The sequence below is a fragment of the Pezoporus occidentalis genome, unplaced genomic scaffold (genome assembly GCF_034315485.1).
Source record: "Pezoporus occidentalis ecotype Australia unplaced genomic scaffold, CSIRO_AGI_Poc_V1 ctg11, whole genome shotgun sequence".
NCBI lineage: Eukaryota > Metazoa > Chordata > Aves > Psittaciformes > Psittacidae > Pezoporus > Pezoporus occidentalis.
The window spans coordinates 4,296,373-4,315,186 of NW_026912886.1; the positions used below are offsets into that span (position 1 = coordinate 4,296,373).

General features: G+C 42.1%; 1 protein-coding gene and 1 long non-coding RNA gene across 4 annotated transcripts in view; one reads left to right on the forward strand and one right to left on the reverse strand.

Moving 5' to 3' along the window:
* Positions 1 to 10,499, forward strand: part of RFX7 (regulatory factor X7) — a 50,039-nt gene extending 39,540 nt beyond the window's left edge. For all 3 annotated transcript variants that reach the window (XM_062627683.1, XM_062627702.1, XM_062627693.1), the window contains 4 exons: positions 413 to 487; positions 1,158 to 1,365; positions 2,031 to 2,326; positions 3,270 to 10,499. In XM_062627683.1, coding sequence (XP_062483667.1) covers positions 413 to 487; positions 1,158 to 1,365; positions 2,031 to 2,326; positions 3,270 to 6,581 — 3,891 coding nt within the window. In that variant the 3' untranslated portion in view covers positions 6,582 to 10,499. The remainder of the gene's footprint in view (positions 1 to 412; positions 488 to 1,157; positions 1,366 to 2,030; positions 2,327 to 3,269) is intronic.
* A 4,596-nt stretch (positions 10,500 to 15,095) lies between these two features.
* On the reverse strand, positions 15,096 to 18,054 carry LOC134168297 (uncharacterized). The gene is made up of 2 exons (XR_009966486.1): positions 17,959 to 18,054; positions 15,096 to 15,547 (listed from the first exon to the last, which is right to left on the reverse strand). It is a non-coding gene; the product is annotated as an uncharacterized LOC134168297 (long non-coding RNA).
* Between the last annotated feature and the right edge of the window lie 760 nt (positions 18,055 to 18,814).

Here is an 18,814-nt window from a genome sequence, read left to right on the forward strand (position 1 = left end):
TTTTTAATAGTGATTAACTTCTGGAAGTGCATTCTCCATCTTCTTTTAGGCTTGTTTTCTGAAGGGAGTATACTTCAAATTTATGTTCATGATTTAAATATTGAGTAGCTGATTGAAACTATTTAGTGTGGTTTAGTGCTTCTTTTAAGTTACCAAATTCAGTTCATCTCACCCAGCATCACTTGCTCCTCTGTGTAGATGGAGAAGCCCAAGGACATGCCCAAGAATGCAGCCATTTGCAGGCTTCTGGTTCTGGCTGGCTGAGAGACTGTTAGTGACAGTAAGTGTTAGATCTGCTGTTGAGATTGCTTGTGAAGCTTATGAGGGGTATCAGGAATTGCTGCCCTTCCCTCTTACCCCCTAACTAACAAGCAGACTATTTAGACCTTAATTCTTGTTCACATATTGCTACAGTGGACTGAGGAAGAAGGCTTTTGTGCATATGCCAACACTGCCCAACCTTGACTTTCACAAAACTGGAGATGGGGTATGACAAATACTTGCTTATTTATATGTATTTTTGCCTGTTAACATTTATTATGTTGTTTTTCCATCTGACATTTTCAAAGCAAAGTGAAGAGCTCTGTAGTTCTTTAAGATTTTTCTTTATGATACTTCTATTCTGAATCATTGTTTGATGTTTTTATGTAAGTTCAGAATGAATTGCAGTGCTATTAAACTAATTTAGGAGGTGAAGCAGACTTTCCCTGTGTTGCCACCCACAAGCTGTATCTTTCTAACTCTGTTTCTGTTTTGGTTATGGTTTTACCATATATTAAAAAAAAACCAAAACCAGCAAGTCAATGGAAGGGAAGAGGAACTACAGTGAAAGGAGTTCCTGGATAGTGGTGTCTGCTGAGTTGATAAGATTCTGACTGCAGGAAGCATCAGTTAGTGGTGGTCCAGATATTAGGAGTCTGCTGTTTTCTTCCAGAAACGTTAGCTCTGTATAATGCCTTCAGAAACCAGCAGCAGATTAATGTTAAGGCATTTCATTTTGAATTATATTGATGTTGTGATTTTATTTTGCTAATTTCATGAAACACTATGAACATACTTTTGCATGTTTCTGATCATCATTTGCTCTCTTATTTTGGTTTTCATGACTTAATGACCCTTAATAATTAAAGTAACCTTTCCTCCTTTGTTTGTTGTAGTTGGATGGGGCAGAGCCATCTGGGCAGCTACAAAGTGCTGATGAGGAAGTCGTCTCTGCGGCCTGCCGGCTTGTTTGCGAATGGGCCCAGAAAGTGCTGAGCCAGCCTTTTGATACAGTCCTGGAACTGGCTCGTTTCCTCGTGAAAAGTCACTATATCGGTACCAAGTCAATGGCAGCTTTAACAGTAATGGCAGGAGCACCAGCAGGTAATGAGATAAACCCAAGAGAAGAGGGACTTGCTTTGAGGGACCTTGTTGCAGCCCCCCTACCGTAGGCAGGGACACCTTCCACTAGATCAGGTTGCTCAAGGCCCTTTCCAGGGGGAAAGGCCTTTAATGTGGTCCATTTAGTGTGGTCTATTCTCATATGAAATGCATTGTGTTTAATGCTTTGGCCATTAGATAATATCAGCTGCTCAGAGCTGCGCCTCCGTGATACTTACCCGCAGGTTTCTGGAAAGATTTTCTGTTTTTAAAGCTGCCTTAGACATTGGTAACAAAACAAAAACACGGTAGCCGATGAATGTTAAAGGTTCATGTAAAATACATCCGCTGCCCTCTACTGTCAGTTGAACGAAATGCATTGGGTTTTAGTTCTGCTAACACGAAAATTGTGATTGGGATTACTGGAAATAAGGTGCCAGTACACGGTGTTTTAGCAGCGTGTCTCACAGATGGAGGTTTTGCCACAAATGTGGAAATAAACTGAAACACTGAGTAGATTTGAGGCTGAAGTGCATGGGAGCGCCTCATGGGTATTCCCAGAATGGTTGTGGAGATGTCTGCCTTGTGTTCTGTGTGCTTAGATACGGAAGTGGCACTGCAGCAGACAGGGTATGTGTGGTTATAATTCATTCTTATTTTCTATTCAGGAATAAAAGGGATCCCCCAGCCCTCAGCTTTTATACCTACTGCTGAAAGTAATTCCTTTCAACCGCAAGTGAAAACTCTGCCATCTCCTGTTGATGCCAAGCAGCAGCTGCAGCGTAAGATCCAGAAGAAGCAGCAAGAACAGAAACTGCAGTCTCCTTTGCCAGGAGAGTCTCCAGCAAAGAAAACAGAAGGCACTGCAACCAACGGTGTGACCAGTATATCTAATGGAAGTCCTGCAATTCTGTCTCCTCCGCCTATTGGCATTGTTGTGGCAGCTGTCCCCAGCCCAATACCGGTAACGTTCTCCAGCAGCTCTCTAGAGAAACCACCTTACGAAAGGGTTGTAAACCACCGGTAACTAAGCGGGGTGTCAGTGGGATACAAGAACCGATTCTGTTCAAAGGCTTGGGTCCCTTGATGCTTCTCATGTCCCAGTGACTGTGTTATGCCACATGAGTTACAGGATTGATACAGAGGCAACAGAATTCTGATCACACAGCATAGGCCAAGTTCATCTTTGAAGTTATTGACAGTGGGATTTCTGCTAGCAATAATTAAGGTTATATGTGGGAAAATTGCCCTTGAGATAAAGTTTAACCAGATGAGAGAGCTGACACTAGATGTGTGGGTTGCTGAGCCTGTGGAATCTAGATTGCCTTCTGTGGGCTCAGTGCATGTAGTGACAGCAGCAGTTTTACGTTTGCATGAATATCTGTAGTATGGAGCATCTTTGTCTTTCAGCCATACAAAACTGGGCTGGCAGCAGTGGGAAAGGTGATTTGGTTTTTCAGTTGTTAGCTCTGTTGTAGATTTCAGTAGGTTGGCCAATTTTTCTGCTCGATAGTGAGTTTGTATTTAACCGGTTCTTGAAACCCTAACAGTGAGCAGTGTTTTGAACACATCCTCTCCTCTTTAACTTTTCTGTGTCTGTCTTTTTGTTGCATGTGGTGAAGGATTGTATGAGAATGACCCTTTCATTAGCAGAAGAGTAGACTAGTGTGTAGACCAGTGCCTCATGCATTACAAACTGAGGCCATGTGTCTGTCTGCCAGTCTTTAAGCAGACAAATAGAAATTGTCTTGCATATAACTGAAGAGCTTGTTTTGTTTCAGTGACATTCACTAGCTTTGGTGTATTGAGCTGTGTTGTCCTTCACCTTTGAAAGCTTGGGGGTGAGGTGGTCCATGGGCTTTGGGGACTTCCTTGCTTCATTGCCATGCTTTTTTCTCTCTCTACAGGTGCCAAGGACCAGGCAGTTGGTGACGTCCCCAAGTCCTATGGGATCGTCTGATAGCAAGGTCCTGCCGCTCAACGTTCAGGTGGTCACTCAGCACATGCAATCAGTCAAGCAGCCACCAAAGACTCCCCAGAATGTTCCTGCCAGCCCAGTTGGTGACCGCTCTGCCCGGCATCGCTACCCGCAGATCTTACCGAAACCAGCAAACACCAGTGCTCTCACCATCCGCTCTCCCACAACGGTGCTCTTCACCAGTAGCCCAATCAAGACTGTTGTGCCAGCTCCACATGTGAATTCCTTAAATGTGGTAAAAATGACAGCAATATCTCTCGCCCCAAGCAGCAGTAGTGTGCCCGTCAAGCAGACGCCTTCAGGTAGCAGTAATGCAGGCGCAGCAGAAGAAGGGAGGACTGGTCCACAGATCAAAAACGGATCTGTTGTTTCACTTCAGTCTCCAGGATCCAAGCCTAGCACTGTCGTAGCTGCACCTGCGGTCAAGGTCAAAATGGAACCTGAAGCATTGCTGGATGAGAACTTGGTACAGGGCCAAGAGAGCTCTGATGTGTCTAAATCCGTAAAGGCAATCCCTGACCTGCCTCCTGCTCAACTAATCAATTTTGAGGTTGCAACCTTGAAGGTTTCAGTTGATGATGTTGTGGATACAAAACCAGATAAGGGCTGTGATCAGGGAGCTGAAGAAGCAGGGACCAAATATAAAACACAGTCTGATGAGATCACACCAGTTTCTTCAGCAGGCAATAATCAAAGCACTATAAAGGTCTCAGTTGCCAGCCAGAACTTGTCCAGCACCAGCATTGGTTCACCTCCTACTGGTGAGTCTACGATTAAAGACAAAACATGCACTAAAAGTCCAAGAAAACGACAACCGTCTACACTTCAGGATTCCCAGGTACCACCTGTAAAGAAACCACTGGTGGAGCAGCTTTCAGCTGGTAATGCTGTGGAGAGTCAAAAAGCAAACAGTGTTAAGAAGTCTCCGAAGGCTGGATCATTAGCCAGCAGTGACAATACAGCAACACTTGCTCAAGTTCCCAGCAGCATATCTGTGAAGGTACCTGTACCTTCTGCTGCTGCAAACTTAACAACAGACTTTTCTTTGAGCACCAGTTTAAATACCAGTGATTCTGCTTTAGTACAGCAGCTTGCATCAGCATCATCTCCAGATATAAAAGTAAAATTGGAAGGAAACTTATTTATCATAGAAAATGATTCAAAATCTGATGGCAGCTTTAACCCAAATACGTGGCACCATATCACCAAAACCTCTGACTTTGCATCTGTGAATTGTGAACAGCAGCAAGACATCAGTGTTATGACCATTGCAGGGCACTCTGGCTCTAGTGACTTACAAGAATCGGCGTGGGAGCCAGTGGACTGTGAAGGAATGCAGCAGGATGTGTACAACCAGCAGTTACAGAGCCAGATTCAGGACTCCTCCTTGGGTCAAATACAAGCACAGCCTTCAAATCAGTTACCTCTGCAGTCGGAGCTGAAAGAATTCGAGCATACAGTCCCACAGTCAAACGACAACTTCTTTTCATTTGATGATGACCTTACCCAGGACAGCATTGTGGAAGAGCTGGTGCTCATGGAGGAGCAGATGTCCATGAATAATTCCCATCCTTACGGTGGCTGTCTGGGAATGGCGCTTCAGAGTCAGACGGCCGCTCAAGGAGCTCCTGTGTCATCTCATGCAAGCAGCACGCACTTCTACCATTCGATCCATAACAACAGCACTCCCATTCACACTCCTACCCCCACGCCAACCCCGACTCCCACCCCAACCCCGACTCCAACACCCACCTCCGAAATGATCGCTGGGTCTCAGAACATGTCCCGAGAGAGCCCCTGTTCGAGGCTGGCTCAGACGACTCCTGTAGACAGTGCTCTAGGAAGCAGCCGGCATACGCCCATCGGCACGCCGCATTCCAACTGCAGCAGCAGCGTTCCTCCAAGTCCTGTGGAATGCAGAAACCCGTTTGCATTTACTCCCATCAGCTCCAGCATGGCTTACCACGATGCCAGCATTATATCAAGTAGCCCTGTGAAGCCAATGCAGCGGCCTATGGCTACCCATCCTGACAAAACCAAGCTTGAGTGGATGAATAATGGCTACAGTGGCGTTAGCAACTCGTCGGTTGCAAACCACGGCATCCTCACGAGCTATCAGGAGCTGGTGGAAGATCGCTTCAGGAAACCTCACGCTTTTGCTGTTCCTGGCCAGTCATACCAGTCCCAGCCGCGCCACCACGATCCTCACTTTGGTCGGGTGACCCCTGTTTCCCCTGTGCAGCACCAGGCAGCCCCTGTCAGCAGCACCACCAAGCAAGAGGGCTTTGCTGTTCCTGCTCCTTTGGACAACAAAGGAACCGGTTCCTCTCTCAACAGCAGTCTGAGATGCCGGAGTGTGAGCCCCGCTGTCCATCGCCAGCGGAATCTCAGTGGAAGCACTGTTTACCCTGTTTCAAATATACCACGCTCTAACCTGACACCTTTTGGAAGTCCAGTGACTCCTGAAGTTCACAATGTATTTACTAATATCCATGCAGACACGAGTGCCAATAACATAGCGCAAAGAAGCCAGTCAGTCCCTTTGACTGTGATGATGCAGACGGCCTTCCCATCTCTTCAGAAACAAACAAACACTAAAAAAATAACCAATGTGTTGTTAAACAAACTCGATTCTGATAGTGATGATGCAGTGAGAGGTTTGGGAATGAACAACATGCCCTCAAATTACACGGCCAGGATGAATCTCACTCAGATTTTAGAGACATCCGCCGCTTTCCCTAGTGCCAACCCGCAAAATATGATCAGTTCCAGCACTTCGGTTTATGAATTCCAAACACCAAATTACCTCACAAAAAACAGCAGCACCGATCAGATCAGTTTTTCTTCCGGAGATAACCAAGCACAATCAGACATCGGAGAGCAGCAGTTAGATTTTAGCAGCGCTGTAAAAGACATTTTAGGGGAGGACAGTCTGCCTACAAACCAGCAGCTGGTGAATCAGGTGGCATCAGATCTCAATAACGTTGCATCTGTCTTTTCCAGCGACATCAGGTTGTCTTCCGAGCTCTCAGGCAGCATTAACGATCTGAATACTTTAGACACAAATCTACTGTTTGATCCAGGTCGTCAGCAGGGACAAGACGATGATGCTACACTGGAGGAATTAAAAAATGACCCCTTGTTTCAACAAATCTGCAATGAATCCATTAACTCAATGACTGCATCAGGTTTTGAGTGGATGGAGAGCAAGGATCACCCGGCTGTTGAAATGTTGGGTTAATCTTGTTTTATAATATGTATGTAGCACACTGTATCTAAGAGACAGACGTATTGTATTTGTCTTAATGGAAGTGCCTCCCGCAGCAGAAACACTTGCTATGTATTGTGGCATTTTTAAACAAGTTTGCTGTACCTGTTGCTCATTCTTCAGCAGGGAAAAGGCAGTCTTACCAATTTTAAACCAATCTGAAGGTGTCAAGGAGCCAGTGTTAAAATTGGAGTTTTATAGTGTTTCCCATTCAACATTTCTTACTGTAGCAAATAAAGAAGTGGTTGATGGCCAGCCAGCAGTGGCAGCTGTGGTTGAGGCTTTGGGAAGGTTGGAAGTCAGTAGGCTTGCCAGACTTTGCGTTGCTTCTTACGTCTTAGTAGATGATCCTTACTGACCATTGTCTTTCAGGTTTGAAATGCAGTGTGCCTGCAGATAGGTAGGTGCAGGGGGGGTTACAAGTGGGCCAGGTGACTGACATGCAGGTGCCTGATCATTGTGTAGCTGTCTTGAGCACTGCTCAGTGGTGAGCTGTGGGCAATCTCTGTAGCATTCCGGTGCCATTGGCATCGCTGGTAAAACACAGAGATAGGAAAAACTGACAGGAACGATCAAGGAAAAAGAAAGATGCACTAAATTTTTTATTTAAGAGAAATAAATCTATGTAGTTATTTTATCCATTAATATTCATGGCATACTTGATATTTTAGTTCTCGCTTCAGTGTTTTTATATTAGGTAAAATTCATGAGAAAAGATTTTGAGCACTGAGATTTAATCTAGGTATAACACCCTATTTTAAAGCGGTAGGTACTGTTTAATTATTTATCAATGCTAGAGAAGGAACGTGATACTTTCCCTCCTTTTTTAAAGAAGAAGAGCTGCTGGAGCTCATTAAAATACTATTTTTAAAGGTGCGTTTGTTAAGTTTGCTCTTTCCTAACCTAGTGGAGGCTGTAGGGAGCTGGGCTTTTCTCTGTGTTTCGGTAGGTTGAGCCTTTCTGCTTTTCATGCTCTTTTTTTTTTTAAACAAAATATTATTAAAATATTAGAAAATGTGGTTGATCTAAAAATATTTCATACAGAGCCATAATACTGCCAGGCACTTTACAGACACACAGTAAGAAGTGATCTTGCTTTTAGAAGTACTTACTGGTTTGGGAGCCTGAGTTCCATTTTCATAAATGATTTGACAGGACTGGTGGATCTGATTTTTGTTTGGAGGTTGGTTGTTTACAGGTCCTTCGCTGACCCTCTGGAAAATGAGTTTTAGGCTTCTGATGGACTAGTTCACCTGAACCAAACAAAAGACCTTTTGTTTTTTCAGCATGGCATGGGTCTCTGTAATGGTCAAAAGAGACAGGTACTTAACTGGCCATGGCCCTGATGCTAAAAGGAGCACTTGCAGAGGCAAGCTTTCACAAAAGAGATGGTGCTCTTAAGGGATGCTATGCCTTGAGATTAGAATAAAATTGTTTTTGTCTCCTGTGAGCTAACACGTTAAACAGAAAGCAGAGCAGAAACGTTTTCCTCTTTTGCATCACTTGTTTGAATAAGTGATCTTGGATTTATGAAGGGGGAGGCACTGTGAGCCCCCCTGGATTTATTTAAGGGGAAGATGCTCAGATTTTTCAGGTGATCGGTGGTTTTTTAAGTGTCCTGGTGGTTTTCTGTTTCTTTTTGCTGATGTCTTGAGTACTGGTCCATTTTTTGGCGGTGCTGATTCAACTTGTGCAGCTGCACTGGCACTTGAGGTGCTGGTGTACCATGGCTTCTCTTGCTCTTGCCTCAATTCATCACCAGTCTATGGCCTCTTCTGCAGGGACAAACAGTTGTGCCAAGCTGTAGCACCTTATGGGGCCTGATTTCACTGTGCTTGCATCTCAAGTTTTGCCGCTTTGTCAAGAACAAACTTGGAGAGTTCAGTTCTCTCCTTGAAGCATGTGGATGTGCGATAGTGTGGTTTGCTTTGTTTAAGACCAAGTTTTAACTTCTATTAAGGAAATGCGGCAGAGACTAAAACCTGCATGGTACCCTTCTGCTTGTTACCTTGCCAGGTGTCTGCCAGGAAGGCTTGAACCATTTTTCTTGGAGACTGAAGTTGCTGGGCTTGTGTTCTGGACCTGCCCATGGCCTTTTGCCAGAGATGTGCTGAACATCCTCTTACCTTTGCTTTGTTTGGGTTGTTTTCCGTGACCCTGTGGGAAGTGCCAGCACTACTGTGAATAGGCAAACCTACCTTCCGATGGAGAGCGGCGCGAGAGGCCGGGAGTGCCGGCGCTGCAGCAACCTGTGTGTCTGCATGAGCTGCTGGGCTGGCCTCGCCTCCGGGTCGCTGACACCGAGACTGAGGTGGGCTTGGGGGGCACCAGTTTTTGCCTAGCTCTGCTGTAGTGTTTTAAGAGCCTTTCTCAGAGCAGCAAGAGCAGATTTAAGCTGATGTGGTCAAATTATGCAGCCTTCACCAAAGGTTTTTAAAAGTGCGTTTGAAATTATTGTTAAGTACAAGCATTACATTGGGCCTAACGTGATTTAATTAGAGGAAATACTCTATAATCAGTGGATTTGAAGCAAATATATCTTTAATTTAAGAAATGTTCAATTTGAACAAGGATTGTTTCAAGTAAAATCCAAGGCACAGCTTTGTACATCGGTGTGTATTATTTTAGAGGTGTTTGTGTTGGTGTTACAATTGATAATGTTAGGTCCCTGTACTTAGTGCTAGTTAGTTCTTTACAATACATTGAGACAGAGCACTACTGCACACCAAAGTATGCAATACCCAAAGGAAAAATCTGTGATTCTAACAAATGGAAGCCTGTCTTGTCAGATACTCCAAAACTAAGAATTTGAGACAGTTCTGACCCCTTGTTTACATTATTGGCTTCCTACTAACATGAGAAATGAATTATTTTGATAGCAGGTTTTGTTAAAGTATAAAAAACCTAGTGAATTTGTACCCTGTGTACAGTATTGCAGCAAACACTTTAAATTGGGTTGGTTGGTTAGTCCAGCAAACTTTCTGGGTTCATATATTGCACTAAAACTCTGTTGAACCTGTGGCAGGCACATTCCTTAGGATAAATGCAACAAATACGGCCCACAGATTAAAGTAAAAAAAAAAAAAAAGGCAAAACAGAAAAAAAAAGTTTTTAATGTGTTTCATTATTAAAAGGCAAAATGTCATTAAAAGTGACAGGTGAAATTGTCTTATGTAGCAATGTGCATTGATCTCAATGAGATATTTCTATTATTCTCTTACATGAGAATATTACAGCAGGAAGAATTAAGTTTAGTTTGCTTCACCATGTTAATACATGATCACAAAACGTGCATGAGTGTTAATGACTTAATCTTGTACAGTACTAGATATATTCCTGTAACCACTTTTATTTTTGTTATTCTTTTGCTGTATTGAACTGGTTCAGTGTTAACCAGGTGAGCGTAGTTATTCACAAGTTATTTACTTTTTTATGTTAACTAATTCAGCTTAGTTCTTGTTGAATATGTTCCTTTCTTGGATTATTTTTTATTGTTCTGGTGTTGAAAAAACATTTTTGCATCATTTTATCATGATAAGAATTCATGAAGTAAATAATTTGCAAATAATTGCAATAAGCACTGACTTCTGAACTGAAAAGAAGGAAAGCGTTTCTTGTGCAGTGCATCTGAGGTTCATATAATAGTCTTGTACTATACTGTGCTTTATTTACTGCACCGTAAGGAAACTAAAATCCCTGTTCCACGTTTTCATTTAGTGCAGGAAATCCAATTTCTCCCCTCTTCCTCAGTGTTTTATTGTCTGTTGTACTGCTGAAACTACAGTAGTTGAATATTGCAGTAGCATTTCAGTTATTTTTTTTATTGAAAGTGCTCAAAAATTGTTTTTTAAATGTTTTCAAAAACAATAAAAACATTTTATATTAAAATGACTTCTGGAGTTTTTTCTTTACATGGAAAACGTGCATTAAGGTTGCCCTAAAATACATGGCTTTGTAGGTTGTGTTGAAGATGGATCATAGCTGCCCAGTTGTACTGACTTAAACTGCAGTTGCTGAGCCCGGTTGTACACTTAAAAGCTGAACACGAAGGTGAATCTTCCTAGCTGGGGTGCTGCTGTCAGTCTGTGCTCTCAGAGTAATCTCTTAAGAGTTGGTGCTAATGGGTTCCTGACCAATTACTTCATATTCCTTTTCTGTAGGTAGCCCTTTTAAGTGGTAAGTGCTTGTGTGGTGATACCGTGACGCTTGAGGGATAAAAAGCTGCAGCTTACAGCTGAACCTGAACTGACAGGTTTGCCATCAAACATTAAAATAGCATTTTGGCGCAGGCTGTGCTTCAGAGCATGGTGGTGAAAGTTGTGCAGGTCAGAGCTGCCATCATGTGCAGCTCTGTGCTGCGGACAGCCTGGTGGCTGCTGGTCAGAGTGTCCATTTCATGTCTGGGTGGTGGCTGCTGCTGTGGTACAGCCATCCACAGTGGTGCTGCATGGCTGGGTTTGCTTTTCAGTTCTAGTAAAGCACTCTTACAAGATAGTATTACAGTGCAGCTTGACTTGCTGCCATAAAGGGGAACATACACTGTTCTGGTCTATGGAGTCCTTTGTTTGGGTTGTAGAATCATACATAAACCCAGCAGTGTTCCCAGCTATGTGACCACAATGGAAATGGAAATTGGCTGTGCGAAAATAAGGGTGAGGATAAATATTCAGGTTTTCATGCCAAAAAGATAGCCCTGGTTGTTAACAGACTCCATCCTCAACTCCAGAGTGCTGAGATGAGCTGGCAGGTGGCAAGATTTGATGGTGGCACAAAATCACTTGGGTTTGTCAAGAAAGAAAAAGAATCATCAGGAAGACATAAAGGAGTCAACATGAACGAAAGAGCATCCAAAAGATCATTTTTAACATGAGATTGGAGGGAATGCAGTTAATGTATCTTGTTGGATCCTAAATTAACATGCTCTAAAAGGAGTTCTCGGTGAACTATTCATGGACACGCTTTCTCTATGTTCCGCAGTCATAAAAAAACACTAAGATTGGTAAGGAATGAGATGCAACGTAATGCAGGAGATATAAAAGGCTATTTTAGAAATTGGTAGTTAATCTGAGGTAATAATGTGTTTTAATCAGAACATCTCAGCTGCAGACCAGAAAGATTTGCTTTTAATAAAAAGGGTCATAAGAGCAAGCAAATCTGTAGCTGTGAATGGAAATGGCCCAACAGCAAAGACTTACTTAGGAAGGTGGAAACATCAGAACTAAACACAAAATCAAAATTACCTTGAAATGTTGAAGTCAGGAGCTTTCAAAATGAGTACATGTTGATATGTTTAATAAAGACCTCCAGAGTAAAATCTGAACATCTCCAGAAATACAAATCTGTGTGTGTGAATGCAGCTGGTATTCTGGAAAACAGAATTCTTCCTCTAGGGTCTTAAGGACTGGTTCGTGTAGTCTTTACAGTGTCTGTGGCACTTGATGCCACCGTCTTCTCCAGACAAAGATGCCCTGCATTATGAGGTGGTCACAGAATAAATTGCTGCTGTGAATGCTGCTCTCCTAGGACTAGGAGGTAGGAGGAGCTCAGCCTGAACTCAGTGCTCAGCTCAGAGCCTGGGGTGAGGTATTGCCTAATTGACCTCTGGAGCTTCCTGAGAACCTCACTTTCCAGCATGTGTATTAACGCAGGAGGGTTGAGTAAACCCAGCTGGATCTGATTGTGCAGCATGGCTGCTCTCACTCTGGTAAAGTTAAAGCATAATATTTGATGATCGTCACATTCATTAGCAAACTTTAATTATCTGGGCTGCCTCTGTTGTGTAAGTCAGAGATAACCAGTCTTGCTGCCTTCATCCCCCTCTTACAAATGGCAAGTGTTAAGACTGGATAAGGAGAGAAAGCACAAGAAACATATACTCTGGAAGACAACTCCAAACTTAAGAGATGAGCAGTGACCTTACTGTACACTTTAGGTGTTCCTGAGAAATGTATGTAAGGGAGTGCAATAAAACCTAGAAACTTAGCATTCCTAATAGTTACCTGTATTCACCCAGACCAGAACAGCATTACACATTGAGGAGTTAGTGATCTACGTAACAGTTAACAATTAACCTAAATATGCCCAGGCGTGTGCATATGTGCTGCCTGCAGGGTAAACTTGGCCAGGTGACCACAGGAGAGGAGCCTGCAGGCAGCTCCCACCATCTGTGTGTCCTTACCTTGGAAAGTCAGCGAGATGTTCTCATGTGAACATCCTTCTGCCTGACAGAAGAAATGGTAAACAGAGCTGTTTGCTTGTAAGAAAATCCTAGAGTAGCTCAAGTGATCCAAATGGGGTGACCCTTCCACAGGAAAGATCTGCATGTGGATCAGAGGCCTGTTCAGTGCTGCATAGCTCAGGGATCTGAAGGCATTTAAGACTAATTTATACTGCCCTCTCTGTGCTTACAGTGCTCAGTCTAGAACAAATGGCATTTTAAGCAATACTTCACAGAATCTAAGTGCCTTTGTTACTGTTATCATAAGAAACCAGCACCTCCTAGAGCATAATTAACATTACCTAATGAAATTGCACATGTTCTAGTCTCTTTTGCTTTTCCTGCTCAACTTGTTAAAAATACAAAACGGGTTAAAATATAAACTAAGCAATCACGACAAAAGCGAACTGAGGACATGCAGATACTCATTTAGAAAACACACAGTGCTAAAACGGCAGCAGTTTCATTCTGCAGATTGCAGTGTTTAAATATCCAAAATGAAAGACTACCTTGATACAATGTGGAATATATAAACAAGTGATTATAGTTCCTGATAGGTCACAATGTTTCTGCTATCTGATTTGAATCCGTAGGAGATGCCCTGCTAGTGATGCAAATACTCAGATGTGTTGCCTTGGAACATTTGCATGCCTATTCTCCTATGGCTTTGTCGTGGCTCCTCCTGAGTCTGTTCTTCCTGGGCCTGCCTACCCGTTTTCTATATCTGGTAATGCCTCAGCTCTGAAATCATCAAAAAGGTCCATTTTTATCCCTGTGGCTCATCTTTCCTCTGTTGTCAGCTTCCTTTTTACATAAACTGCTTTTATGTGGATCATAGGTTGTGTATCATTGGAACTTTGCCTATTCATACTTCCTAATTAGATGATGCCTATTAGAATAAAATTTTGAGTGGATCTCAAGCTGCTGTTTCAAATACCGTGAGCCTTCATGTCTCTTAAAGGCAGGAAAAAAGATGTGTAGGAAACTGAAAATAGATTTCCATGTATTCAGGAGCTGATAGCCTGGTATCCAGTTACTAGCTTGTTGTTAGTGTTTTTTTGTGAAGACTAAATTGAACAAGGTCTTACCTGGCAGCTGCTGGAGCTGAGTCCATTTGTAGCCTCAGGTTTTGTGAGTGCTCTGTAGAGGAGGGTGGCTAATAGGAATCAAAAGAAGTGGCCCCTGTAGCCTTGCTTGGGTAGCTGACCTATCCATCAGTAAAAAACTGTGCTTCTCAGCTCGCTTATGTTAGAGAGCTATTGGGCTCTCTCTTCTCAAATACCGATCTCTGGTTTTCAGTATGGATGGGAAAACACAGCTACATAATTATAAACTAACTGATTAGGACTCATTCATCTCCTTTCTCTGTCAAAAATACCCAAGTGTTCAATTTGCCTGCATCATATCAGTACTTCAAAAGGACACTTGTTCCAAGGACTCTGATAATCATTTCCCAGAGAGATCAAGCCCAATTCCTCCTTGCTCTGAGACAAGAACAGGCATTTTGAAATGCGGTGTTTAAAAAATGATGTATAAGCAATGATTATTTCTGACTGGAACAAAATGCTCCTTGATTCTATTTCAAATTGCTTTGAAAAATCAGAACGATCTCTCCTGCTATGTATGGATGGATGAGAGGGGAGACGAAGTGCCTGTGTCCAAAAGGCACCGCTTTAGGTTCTTGTGCCAGTGGCATAACTAAACTCTGCTCTGCCAAGGAGTACTTGTGGAAAGCATATCTAATGGTGGGACTTAAAATGGCTGTCTCTGCAAGAGCAAAATGACTTCACTCATCAGGTGTGTGACTTCAGTGCTTACAAATAAGGAATTGCTGAAGCCCTGTTTAAGCTGCACATAACCTTAGAATTATTTTACTGCTTTAGGAATTACCTGAAGTTGCTTTTTTTTTAAGTAAATAACATCTGTAAAAGGTAGCTATATAATTCAGGTGGATATTTGCATCTCCTTTTGGCAGAGGTAACAGTCCTCTCACTAATAGGTATGCTTTTACAGCATGCACAAAGCCCTACATCTTTATCAGTCCAATCATCCTGGTTTTAGAAGTACTTTCTTATGGGATTAGTTTATATGCCAGCCAGACCTGAAGATGTGTGTACACTTCTTGGATGGTGTGCTATCATGTCGACTTTGCCTTATTAGTAAGTAATTCCCAGCGACAACACTTTAAAGTTCATTGGAAGCCAATCAGTGGTCCAAGGACAACACATTAAAAGTCTGTACTTTGAACACTAAAAAGCTCTCAGAAGTAATTAAAACAAACTTATAACAGCAATTATTTACTATTCCATTTTCCTAATACAATAAGGGAGAAACAGTATGAGCAGGAGCATCTTGTGTGAGAATAAGCACAAAGATGGAAGTGCATTGAGTCCTGTTCAGTCATGTCCCGAATCAGAACAGTAGCTTCCTCTGGGTTTAGCGATGTTTTCACCAGTGACAAACAGCGTACAGCATATGTATACACATATGGAGAATGACAATCTCAAGGTATTTAGAGGAGAAAAGCCCAAATACATCATCCCTGGGAGGATCTTGCTTCTGTAACATTGTGATGGGTTTGAGTTGTTAGCAGAAGTATCCACAATGACTCTATTAACCATGGGATCACTGGTGGTGAATTAAGCTGGGAACAGCATGACAGCAGTTGACTGGAGCTCAGCACCTTCGGGTTCCTGTTCTGGCTGCTCTCCTCCCCTTCATGCTGAAAATAGGGAGAGAAAGATGACATCTGAGTGGTGGTGATTCAGACAAGTGTTTACCACTTCATTCAAATGCATATGCACAAAATGAGTGTGACTTTCCACCTCCACCACAGTTGCTCTTCTTACAATTCAGGTTTGCTCATCAGGGCAGAGAGATTTCAAAAACAATTGCTTGTAAACTGTTATCCTAGTCACAGAAATTAGGAAAAACATTTATTACATCTTCCCCTTCTCACAGCCTCCCCCTGTGAGAGCTGGAGGTTTCAGCAGCTTGCCTGGGGGACAGGAATCTCTGTGGGGGGAGCGGAGGGAGCTGATGTTAGTGCCTTGGGAGCACAGACCCACGCTTCGAGAGCAGTGTCACATTTTGTCTGGTGGCTGCCCTGGAAAAGATCTACTCAAGGGGAGAATTTCTGTTTCACCTCAGGTCTGTCCCTAGGCAATGGTCACACCTTGACTGTCAACTCGCAGGGACACGGAAGGCTGCAGGATTTCAGACAGCTGAAGGCAGTACCTTGGCACCAGGTACCACAGAAAGCAACACGTGTCCAGACAGAAGATATGCTGCTTTTAAGGGAACGGAAAAAAGTTGAGGAAAACAGAACCAGTGACTATGGAGAACTGAGAATGAAAAGGTGCAGTAACGGGCTGGCAAAAACCTGAGCATGAGCTGACGGCAGTTTAGTTGCAGTGCAATGCAGAGCCAACAGTCAGTCTGGGCTTTAGTCTTTAGTTTTACCAGAATAAAGCTCTTGCTTATGAAATTTGAATTTTATCTTTCTATCAGTTTTGCATCTTATTATGTTGGTGTTTGAAATCCAGTACTAAGAGCCAGGATCTAGCACGTATTTGCACGTAACTGTAGAGCCAAATCTTGGGCTCTTAACTATATCTCTGGCATGAGTCTCATCAGTGAGTCATTGCCGTGATAGAGAAATTGAGATCAGTAGACTATCGATAGGTATTTACTGCTCTTAGTCATACCAATGACTCACTAGCAATATAATTCTTTTCTATTAATTCCCTCTTGCATGTAGCTTACCATTTACCTGTGATTTACCACTGTGATGTTGTGAGTGGTTCATCATAACATTTTCTATATGACTCTGTAGAACGAAAGACAATAGGGCAGAAATCTGTTTGTGTCATTTGCATCCAGATTTTTTTGTTTAATTTCTGATTCCTTTGGTTTAAATGTATCCAATTTGATTTAAAATCCTCTGTAGCCAAAGTTTATCCTGTATTTAAAAGATAAATCATACTTTGATGTCACTTGACGTCCTAGCTTTTGTAATTTAGCCATTATTATAGTTAACATGCATTCTTAAAATAAAGATTATTTTAGTATGATAACCCTTTGGATTTCTGAAACAAGTCTCCTTTCCCTACATGACTTCCTCCTTTAAGAACTCTGCTCTATTTTTTCAAAGCCGTTCAATATTATAATATATGGATTCTCTTCAGCTTATAAAAGCTTTTGTGCTGAAGAAAGATGCAAACCAAGTATTGTAAATATATATAAAATTCCAACCACAAATGGAGTCAATCAGGCTGCACACCATGAGCTAAGAGATGGAAAATATTTTTAAGGTTTGTAATTTTTTGATCTTTCATGGGACTGAGGGTTAATTTAGATGACAGGAGAAGTCAAGCTGCTTCATTACCAGATGAGAACTCACTATTGGGATGGAGTAATGAGATAAAACATTAATATGTTTTTAATGGTCTTTATATACAGTTAAAGTGTTCCAATGCACTCAGATGATCCAAATGCAGGTTATTCTTTGCAACTGAGAATCAATTATTTGCAGAAAGAGGAAGAGCTCTCAGAAGAGCTCTCTTCCACTATTAGTTTGTAATTGCGTAAGACCATGAAATATTAAATGCTGGAGATATACATCTTACATAATAACTGAATGGTTGTTAACAATAAACTGTGGTTTATTTCCCCCTGTTTTTAAGTAAAAGAATAATTTAAAATCCTTCTGTTTTGAGTGAACTGCTAGGTATCTTCCTGGAATATTGAAGATAATTTGATCCCACTGAAAATGCACGTAGACCTTATCTTAGCATACAGATGCCTCTGGGTAACAAACCCAGAAACACAAGCCTTGTTGATAACAGGTCATCTACTTATGGATCTGGGATTTGACTGTGTTGTAACTCTTGGCCAATCAGTGGTCTTCCCACACAAAAAATGAATCAGTGCTGTGTTACACTCTGCTACTTAAAAAATGTGATTGATAGAAGAAATTGAGTGTGCTCATGCCCCTTCAAATTTTAAATTTCAAAAGGGCATTATTTCAAAGTTACTGAAATGGCATGTGCCTCAGAATGTAATCTTTGAGGTTTGATGTCTTACAAAACAGCCCATTAAGTAATGCGCTAACAAAATATTCACAAACAAGACCTTTGTTAAACAGGACTTCAAGATGCTTGAGAGTGCTTCTTCTCACAGCCTTCTAGTGTACTGAAAAGCTGAGGCTGAAAATGCAGAAAAACAGGCGAGCAGAGTTCAGGCAAGTGACAGTAATGTTGGAGTGGGAGACTTGTAGGGAGAAATAAACCAGTATTTTTCATTAGACTAACCAAAACAACTTAAAAGAAACCCAAACAAAACCACAACAACAATAATAAACAAATAACCCCCCAAAACAAAAAACAATTCCCCCCCCAGCAAAAAACCCTAAGCTTTTTGGGTTCTGATGTTTTCTCAGACATGCTTGCTTTGTACACCCTAGCAGAGTGTAAGAGGCAGCACTGCAAACCCAGGCATTCATGCTTCATGGCCAGAAACCCACATGCTTTTTCTAGCAAGCTGGAAGAACAATTTACTAATCAACATTAGTCTCAATCCCAGAAATAAGTGCTTCACAAAGTAACTGGACCTGCAAATCATGCCTGCTGTAACTTAGGTCTTCTTGGCTTGGCTGTCACCCAGGAACCTTCCCACTTACACTGGGATAAGCCTCTAAAGTTGTGCTGAGAGTGTTGTTAGGCAAGGCTGAAGGAAGAGAGCTCGAGAGAAACACTGGGTATCGAGAGGCTTGATCCAGAAAGAGGACGGGGTTGTTTCTTTTGAATTACCCCAAAGCTTATGTGGATGTTTTTTATCAGTTCGTCTGATAAAAGACATCATTTCCCCATGTTTCTACAATCTCATATTCACCAACAGTCATGACTACGAAGACATTTGCCTGGATGCCGCTTTGTCTGTTTCTCAGACACTTGGTCTTTCATAGGTAATAATACCCTACAGTGATTTT